The 9,488-nt window shown below is 34.8% G+C and overlaps 1 protein-coding gene across 2 annotated transcripts; it reads right to left on the bottom strand.

Annotated features, from left to right (window-relative positions):
- Positions 1-977: 977 nt before the first annotated feature.
- LOC116200139 (S-adenosylmethionine decarboxylase proenzyme-like) lies at positions 978-4,050 on the bottom strand. Of its 2 annotated transcripts, none has more exons than XM_031530859.1 (5): positions 3,887-4,050; positions 3,717-3,800; positions 2,862-3,013; positions 1,522-2,767; positions 978-1,321 (listed from the first exon to the last, which is right to left on the bottom strand). In XM_031530859.1, the coding sequence occupies exons 4-5, from the start codon at positions 2,583-2,585 to the stop codon at positions 1,192-1,194; spliced, it is 1,194 nt and encodes a 397-aa protein (XP_031386719.1). In that variant the 5' UTR covers positions 2,586-2,767; positions 2,862-3,013; positions 3,717-3,800; positions 3,887-4,050; the 3' UTR covers positions 978-1,191. The 2 variants fall into 2 exon arrangements, with proteins under 2 accessions (XP_031386719.1, XP_031386718.1); XM_031530858.1 differs by having other exon boundaries at positions 3,721-3,800.
- Between the last annotated feature and the right edge of the window lie 5,438 nt (positions 4,051-9,488).

Below are 9,488 nucleotides of genomic sequence, written 5' to 3'. Positions count from 1 at the left end.
AACTTTTAGGAATCTCCAGCTTCAAACACCTCTTGGCCATTAACTTCATCAATTTCGTCCTTTGATGAAACTTCATCAACTTCGTCATCTCTTGCAAGTTCAACAACTTCCTAATCTCTTATAACTTCAACAACTCCATCACTTGGTAGGAAGAATGGTCGCCAACAAATTGCAATAATGATTCATTACAAAATACATAGCTTAGTCATAGAATATATTAGAGAAAATATTCTCCTTAATCATTACTGTAATGGTACTGGTCATAGAATTTCTTGCGCGTTTCAACAACTTCCTAATAACGTGTTCCTTGGACATAAAATTCTCATTAATCTTATAATACATAGAATATATACAAGCAATCTGTGTATGTTAGAGAAAAAAAAAATCCCTAGAATTAAAGAGCTATTTTAAAAAGGGAGACTACTATCCATAAACACGCAACAAGTGAAGTATGATTTAACATTGATCATCACCGTCTATTTATCACTCTATTTATAGAAAAAGAATTAATCAATGTGATATTAATTGTGAATTTTCCAAACTTACGACGTTCCCCAAATAATTCATTCGCAACTAACTTTATTTGCACCTATATGACGATTTGAAATTCACATTTTTTGTATTTTTATATTTTATATTTCTTTTCTAAAGTGGTCGGTGATCAAGAGGGGAAAATTTCCCTGTTCACTTTTATCTATCAAAAGCATTACAGTGTCAGCAGTTGCTAATGATACTGTAATGAAACGTATGGGAAAATAACATCATATATCATAACCTTTAAATATTTTTTTAGTTTTATTCCGGTATAATGTTTTGTCTTTCTTATATTTGCAGATCAGATATTGCATGGAAAAACGCCAAATATGCTCAAATATGGGAATATCCCAAAGACAAGTTTAAATTAACTCAGAGATTCGCCGGTCTCAACTTTAAGCTGAAGTTTGTCGAGGAAAGGATATATAAATCACGCAATCACATGCACACATTGTCAATTTATTTTCATGCATCAACCGATTTATTAGAAGTCCGAGACAAAACCAACAGTTTTCTCGGGTACATTCACAAATCATATCATAGCACTAATGGATATAATAGAAGTTCGAGATAGAATTCATCAGTTATTCTAATGACGCTAACACCCACGCCACGACACTGTAGCAGATGAAGCACATCCTCACAGTCAATATACTGCTAAAGATTGCTCCACAGCTGATAGGGGCTTTTCCCCCCCTGCCTTAACTTATTCGCCAACATTGAAGGTATGACGATGTCCCTCGGCTTTAGCTTAGACGCCAACATTCGAGACATGTCATACCGATGCCTAAATCATCAAAGCAAATGTCTTACATATACTGACAGCAAAATAAGGTTCTCATAACAAGAAATTCAGAAGCAATGACGAATAACCAGAGACAGAGACGCATAATCCGAGAAATAGGAAACTGACTCAGTCTGGACGACGGTTGAGCAGATTTATTATATTGAAAACAGACAGTAATATAGAGAGAACATCAGACGTACTCCTCTTCCTCCATGTAGAAGCTTTTCAGAACCGACACAGCAGGCCCCACCGACGGAGTCATCACAAAACTCTGATAGACGACGGACCCACCAGCACCGAGCTCTTCAAGGCTCCTCTCTCCACAACGGTATCCCTTCACATTCAGCATGAAGCTCTGCTCGATTGACGTAATAGCTGCATCAGAGTGCACAGAAACAGAGAACTCCTTCGGCTTGAAGCAAGCCAGCACCCTTTCAATCAACTGGTTCAGGCCGAGACCTCTTAGATTGTAGCCCACAGCTTCAAAGCTCGCATAACTGAAACCATCTTCTGGTGTAACATGTATGGTGGATATTGCAGGACCTTCGATGGCATTCATGGAATACCCACAGGGCTCAAAGTCAAAGTCACATATGTCAGATTTCGGGAGAATCTTTCTTATACCGGAGTCAACCGTCATAGCAGCGGCTGATCCCGAGTTGTCCTTGAAGAAGATAGAAGCTGACTTCTTATCCAAACCAGTCATGCACATCTCCATAGTATAAACAGGGCTAGCAGAGTTCTCAACCTCAGCAGAAGCAGAATAGACATGCCATTTCTTCGTATTGTCAGATGCACCCATCACATAAGCCTTGCTTCCTGAGCCGAGCTTCCCAAAATAGCTCTCGAGGACTGCTACTTCCTCACTGAACTTACGATGAGGAAAAGGCTGTGCTTCAGGAAAGATGAAACTCCCGCGGGTGTAACACACAGATTTCACAGTGAGAGACAGGGCACGAGCAAGATTGAGGATTGGGGGGATTGAAAGCAGCAGCTTAGTGGTCCCACAAGTTTTTATGATAATCTTGTAAGGGTAGACAAATAGGCTGGACTCTGAAAGGACATAGGAATCGACATGGTCGTTTGAGAGTGAAGACACGATAGTGCACTCGGCAGGGGTAAGAATCTCATCCAGCTGGGCCCTGGAGAGCGATCGGAGCCCCTTCCCTTCGGGATCAACAAAGATTCCCAGCTCAAAGAACGAAATCTCTAGCCTCTTTTCATAACCTTCGAAGCCGATCGGAGAAACTCCCATCATGGTCATGTTTACTAACAGCAGCAGTCACGATTGCACCAAGATAGCGGTTGCGGAGAGAGTGGAGAGAGGAGCAAGAAAGATGTTCTCTGGAAATAAAAAGAAAAACTACTATTGCGAAAACGGAAATAGGACCACTTCAAGTGGTCGAGACACCAACTCGGAAAATATCAGGATGGCTTGCGCACGCACTGCAAAAGAAATAAAGACTGAGTTTCAATGCAAATTCACAACACAAATTTACTGCATCAAGATCTTCAAATTTTAAAGGAAGTTGGAACTTACGTTGGAGTAAGCAGCAGATCTGAACTTCTTGATTCCACCGTTAGGGCGCAAGTCCTCAATGCTGTAACCGAGGGGAGCTTCGTAGAATAAAGATTTACTACTACTGCTACTCTTCTTCCCACCTTTGGACTCCATTAGATCATCCGCCTTATCTGATGAAAAACAATGCAGCGGATCGACTTGTTAGAGACAGCATATTTAGTACAGTCAATCAGGACTAAAAGCAATATTGGCAGAAGGGAAAGTACAAATCATCTTTTTTAAGGTGTACATCTAATACGCTCATATTGATTTTCACACATTTTCACACGGCACAGCAAGATACATCAGAATAAAAACAAACAACTGCACGTAGGAAAAGTAAAACATCACGAAACCCCTAGAGGGAGAGGTTGTAAGGATAAATCTCTACTTGTCCGGTGAAATTCAACGTTCAATCCAATCATTTATCGTTCAGAGCTCATAAAGGCATACAAGAAAATCTAGCATACCTGTCAATTACAACGGAAAATTAAAAACAGACAGACCTCCCTACACCTCTCTCTCTCTCTCTCTTACATCCACACAAACATTAGACCGGATTGCATATAAAATCCTTATTCGTATCAGCCGGATCATATATGCTAATCCAAATAATCATTTCAATCCAATTATCAATGAGATCCAACCATTCAAACGCCAGCAAGAGAACACAATCAATTATCATCATTCAACGTGAAACAACAGACACAGCAACAATCAAGTCGGAATGCAAACAAAGGATAAATGATCTAAACAACATCTTATCAGGCAACGATAGAGACACGCCATCAAATACAAGAAACGAAATAGCAAGGCAAGGAGAGGCCTCCGTACTCACAGATAAAAGATCTGAAACTGATTCAACCAAATAGAATTGCGATCAACACGCCTTCTTTGAGGTTCGCCGCGAAATCAATTCTGGAAACATGAGAAGCTATTGTGAGGGATCCCGTCCATGCGAAACCATGGCAAACCAAACATCAAGATATGGAAAAGAATCTCACGGATAAGGTTATCAGATGGAGCGGCGGAGCTGGAAACCCTAGCGACTCGTGGCGATGGAGAAGACGATGATGATGCAGAGAACGAGAGAGAGAGAGAGAGAGCGAAGGAAGGGTGCACTTTATATATGCGTTTGATTTATTGATGATTGAATTCCTGATTGAGAACACTGTTAAGATTGCGGGTGGGCCGGCTTAAATTGGTGGCTGGGCGGGGCTCGTGAGCACCCGAAATTACCCTGGTGCCCTTCCTGATTTGTGGGCCTCCCCTTCATCTCCCGTCGCTATCCGGACTTCCATTCTCGTCTGAGATCCCCCCAAAAATTGCAATTGGGTCCCCAGGCCGACCAAGACAATATATGCGAACGTCCATGTAGGTCCCATTTGTTTTTGGAAAAGTATTTTATAAAAAAGTGATTTTTTCATTTTACCATCAACGATTAATTGCATATGTTCTTTTAAATAAAATCTCGAATTCAAGTATGGATAAAGAAAATTTTTGATGGAAAAATATTATTTATTAATGGTTCAATCAGACTCGAATTAGGTTAGCATGATCCATTAAGTTTTATGACATCAAGAGATTCTAAGTTCAATATTCGTTATGAGACGACTCGTACCCTTTATTAGTTATTAGGATTCCATATCATCGCATTAAGCCCGTTGGCCTCCTTTATAATCGAAAAATAAGAATTTTTTTTTAAATTTATAAACTAATGTAAAAGTGAGGAAAACAAATTCATGTAAAAACTTTCGAAATTTACTTTCCTTACTACACCAATTCTATCGCTTTCTTATCTTTGCCCACTCGAACATCTCTCATGGAGATAATTTTCTTGATATCCTCTCGTACATGGGGAAACAAACATTTTTTGTTGAGAATATTTTTCAAGTAAATAATTTCCCTTGAAAATTATTTACGTGAATTAGACAGAGTCTTAGTAATTAATTATATCATTAAATCCATAATATCAAATCATAATGGAAAAAGAAGGTTGAATTTTTATTGATTATTATGTATACTATTAAATAGTAAATCTTTCAAGTTTTGGAAAGTAATTTTAATTACTGTAATCGTACAGAATGTGCTGCACTTTCTAATTACTAATCTTTAATCTTTAATAATACTAAAATTGTTGTTTATGGGTTTATTGAAGGAGAAAGTGACACATGTCCCTTCTTTCCTTTTCTTCATTTCTACCCTTTCCTTTCCATTTTTTCAATATTTTTCTCTAAACTTTGATGATTTTTTTTATTTCATCCCTTCTTTTGATTTCTTCTCATATCTGTCACAATAATTTCAAACTTAACATATCATATCATATCATATCTTACCTTTATTAATATATAAAATTTATTATTAAAACTTATTATCTTTAAATTAACTCAAAATAATCATATCCCCAAGATAATCTCAAAGTTAAAATATCATATTATGTCTTGTCTTATTAAAATGTAAAATTAACTAACACAAGTCACATTGCAAAATCAATTAGAATATCTTTTTAAATATTTTTCTATAAACTTTAATTGTTTTCGTTTTTATCATTATCACTTCTTTTGATTTCTTCTCATATTCTCCAATATAATTTCAAAATTAATATATCTTTTATTATCTCATTAATATATAAGATTGCCTGAAGCAAGTTATATCCTGCAAAAGTGAATTAGACAGTAACACTATAGGGGTCCTACCCGTGGGGAACCAAAAAAGTTATTTTCTAACATTTTTAATTTTTATTTAATTGAATTATATGAACTTTTTTCGTTGTGCATTGCTTGATATTTCGAAAACCTATCAAGTTCGATGAATCTAGGTTCGAGTAAGGTTTGCACATTAAGAGATCAAGCCATAGCACAAGACTCGCACCTGGATCTTACTTAACAGGAACAAATGTTGAATCGCCTAATACCAACCAATGTTGGTAAAAAGTCTACTTCAATATATCACCAATTTAATAAACCTCTTTTTATTTGTGATGTTGTAAATGTCCTTATTTTTTCACGTAAGGTTACGACAGCTTATTGACTGAGGGTAATTCTCGCTTGGATATTGATTTAGTTGTGACAATATTAAAAGTCAATTTAAGATTACATATATGTTGGAGGAATATTGCTTTTACGAAGTATGAAATTAATTAGTACTTTTTTTGTGCACTTGAATCATTTATTATCAATAGAAAGTTCATAAGTAATTTTTTCATTAACTCAGTTATACTCTATATTGATTGTTACCCAAACTATTATGATTAATCAAAAATTAAAGAATTTTTTTAACCCGTGGCATCCCCTAGTGTTGTGCCCCATTATATAAACAAGGTTTGCTGAGCACGAGTTCACTATACATTGCCAATTTAAAAAACATCTTTCTTACGGATGTAGAAGTAACAATTAGAATGATTACGTAAATTTCTCACCAAAAAAAAAAAAGAAGATAAATAGGAGATGGGCAACTCTATGTAGAATTAGTCGAAGCAGACTTGGAACAACATAAATCCCATACATGCATTGCAAAGTCCGTCTAATTTATATCCAAGATAGACAGATACGAAATCAAATTTCGGTTAAACCAAACATCCACCATCTCGACATTATATTGGCTTTGCATATATGTTACGTACATGCATGTATATAAGTAAATTGATCATACAATAATAATGATAGTGAGACTTGACCTGAGAGATTAGAGAATCATTGCATGACTCAAAGGGGTCATTTCATTATTTATTTTCTATAAAGAATATTCATGAATCTAATTATAACGGATTTAGGAACGGAAAATAAATAAAACACGGAAGATCTCACCATAAAAAATTTGAATGAGGAATCTCTTAATTTAAAAATGAAAATCGTGTGGCGCTACATTATACCCTATCTTCTACGTTTCAGATGAGGAAGACATAATTGAAGCAAGAGAAGTACATGTTCATGTACCGACATAAATCGTTTGGTAGGTCCAGTCTGATAGGTATCCATATGTCTGGTTCTTTCAGCATGTGGCAGCCTCGTCATCCCCAAATCATTGGCCACAAAATAAGCCTTTTTTGACTGACTAAATGGCTAACTTTTCTGCATCTTTGCACTAAAGAAATAGATAATTAGATGAGTGACAGAGCTGCTAAAAGAGACAAACCCTTCATGATCACTTCATTATGTATATTGTTACCTCAATTATTGACCTTTTTAAAGTTAAAATCATAAAAATTTAAATTTTAACTTTAATTCAATCCACTACATAACAAAAATATATATTTTTCAAGTAAAAAATTTTAACTTTAACTTTAACTCAACACACTACACAACATTTGTCATTTTCCACGATCAAAATCAAAGTTACTTTAACTCTGAAACCAAACACATTGTTAATATCTCAGGCCTTAACCGACCATTTTCATATTTAAATTTAAAATCCATAAAAATGGACAATAGAATACTATTGAGATGAAAAAGTAAAATGTGCATAATTTTTATGCTGCGTTTGGTTTCAAAATAAGATTTTAAAATTAAATTTTGATTTTGAAAAAGAGTTGTATAAATGGGGTTCACCATTTAACTTTGTATGAGTTATTTTCTTTTGTTGTGGAAAAAGTGATAAAAATGGAGCCTACTATTTAACTTTGTACGAGTTATTTTGTTTTGTTGTTGGTAAAATTAGGTTAAAGTTGTGATTTTAAAATCACATTTGCAAACTAAATCATGTGTTAATATTTTAACTATTAGACTATTAATTAGATTATTGCGAACCATCTTTCAGTTTATAACTTTTAGTAAAAAAAAAAAATGTTTCATATGAAGGCACTGTACATTCTATTGAGTCACTTTGTATTGAGTCACTTTGTACGTCCTCCCATACATTTGGTCCGTGATATATATATATATATATATATATATATATATTATATTATTCGATCTTCACGTGTTAAATCTAGCTTAACACGCAAAGATAGAAACTTATGCACAGTAATATATGATTATTTCGCACCAACACGGTGGTCTAGTGATTAAGTATCAAGCGCTCCACTTGAACATCACAAATTCGAACCTCACTGAGAACGTAAAGCTTGTCATTATGTGGGTGTATTATGAGATGACGGTGGCCTACCCATAATGCTTGATCCAATGGATCTTGGACTTAATTCACTAGTGTGTTGGTGGGGTTACGGTGACCAAGTTAGGCTAAAGTCTCAGTGAGCTATGGCGAAAGGAACATTCCGTGGTGGTTAGGTTCCCTTAGTTGAGACAGCAGCACCGAGCTAATAATCCGACCTAACATATTTTATTCAGCGAAAAAAAATGATGATTATTTTGGTAGTTATAGTCAAATGGAGAATTGGGTTAGTTGGAGGACGATTTTTGGACCTACGGGGTCTCAAAAATCTCGCTCCGTTTGGTTTCACAATTAAAATCACAAAAATTTTAATTTTAACTTTAACTCAACACACTACACAACAAAAATATACATTTCCTAAGTAAAAAATTTTAACTTTAACTTTAACTCAACATACTACGTAATCATTTTTCTTTTTTCACAATCAAAATCAAAGTTACTTTAACTCTGAAATCAAACGAACCAATAATGTCCAGATTTATTTATAGACTCAATTTGCGGATTTTGGATGACAAGGAAGATTCGGATGATGGATGGGCTCGTCAGAGGCCCATGTTATCCTAACAATTAACAAGTACGCGACCCAGATTTGGTCCTTGCCGTCCTCTCATCCTCTCTCTTCCACCTCCACTTACACCTCCTCAACCACCCCCCCACAAATATATAATTGAAGAAATCAATGGTATTATATTAAGCCATCATCATTACTATTTATTATTATTATTATTTAGAGTAAAGTTAATTGTCTACAATTAATAATAATAAATAAATGCATCTAATAAATGAAATTAATTAATTAAATAAAAAGCGAGACTATATGGAGATAATTTTTTTCTATATTTTCAATGTAATTGATAATTTTAATTAAATCAAAGTAATTTAATATCATATATATATATATATGTTTTTTGGCCAAATTCTACACGATACATTTACTCTATGTAATGTCACACGAGGTTATATATTCAAAACTGTTAAGGGGTAAGACTATCATAGCGTGGACTTTTCTACCATTCAAAAACTCGAACTTGATAAATCGTTTAAGGGAAACAAGTACCGAATCGCTTCAATCAACCCACAATTATCCCATTGGCCTTACAACCCCCTATCTTGAAATAACTTTTTTATGTGCGTATTGAGTTATGGATGATTCATTTTGCTACTTCATGCATTATGAACTTGATTTACTTTACTACTTCTCTCAATTATGAACTTTCTAGGCAAATGAAGGTTAAATTTGGCATTAGCTTGCTATTGGTTTTTTGTTGTTTGGATGCATATTTTGTGACTTTTTCAGTAAATAAATGAGTCTAGATATAATCTAATACAAATTGCTCATAATGTATTGAGAGTAGGGTATGACCCAAGAGACAGTCAACCCAACCCAAAAAACCGAATTTTATGGTTTAATTCTATTTTAAAAATTATGATTTGCATATGAATACGATTTTTAATTTTCAAAAACCAAAATTATGGCTTGATTACGATTTAAGCAAA

The sequence above is a fragment of the Punica granatum genome, chromosome 3 (genome assembly GCF_007655135.1).
Source record: "Punica granatum isolate Tunisia-2019 chromosome 3, ASM765513v2, whole genome shotgun sequence".
NCBI lineage: Eukaryota > Viridiplantae > Streptophyta > Magnoliopsida > Myrtales > Lythraceae > Punica > Punica granatum.
The sequence above is the reverse complement of the archived record's forward strand: the minus strand, read 5'-3'. Positions and strand labels throughout refer to the sequence as shown.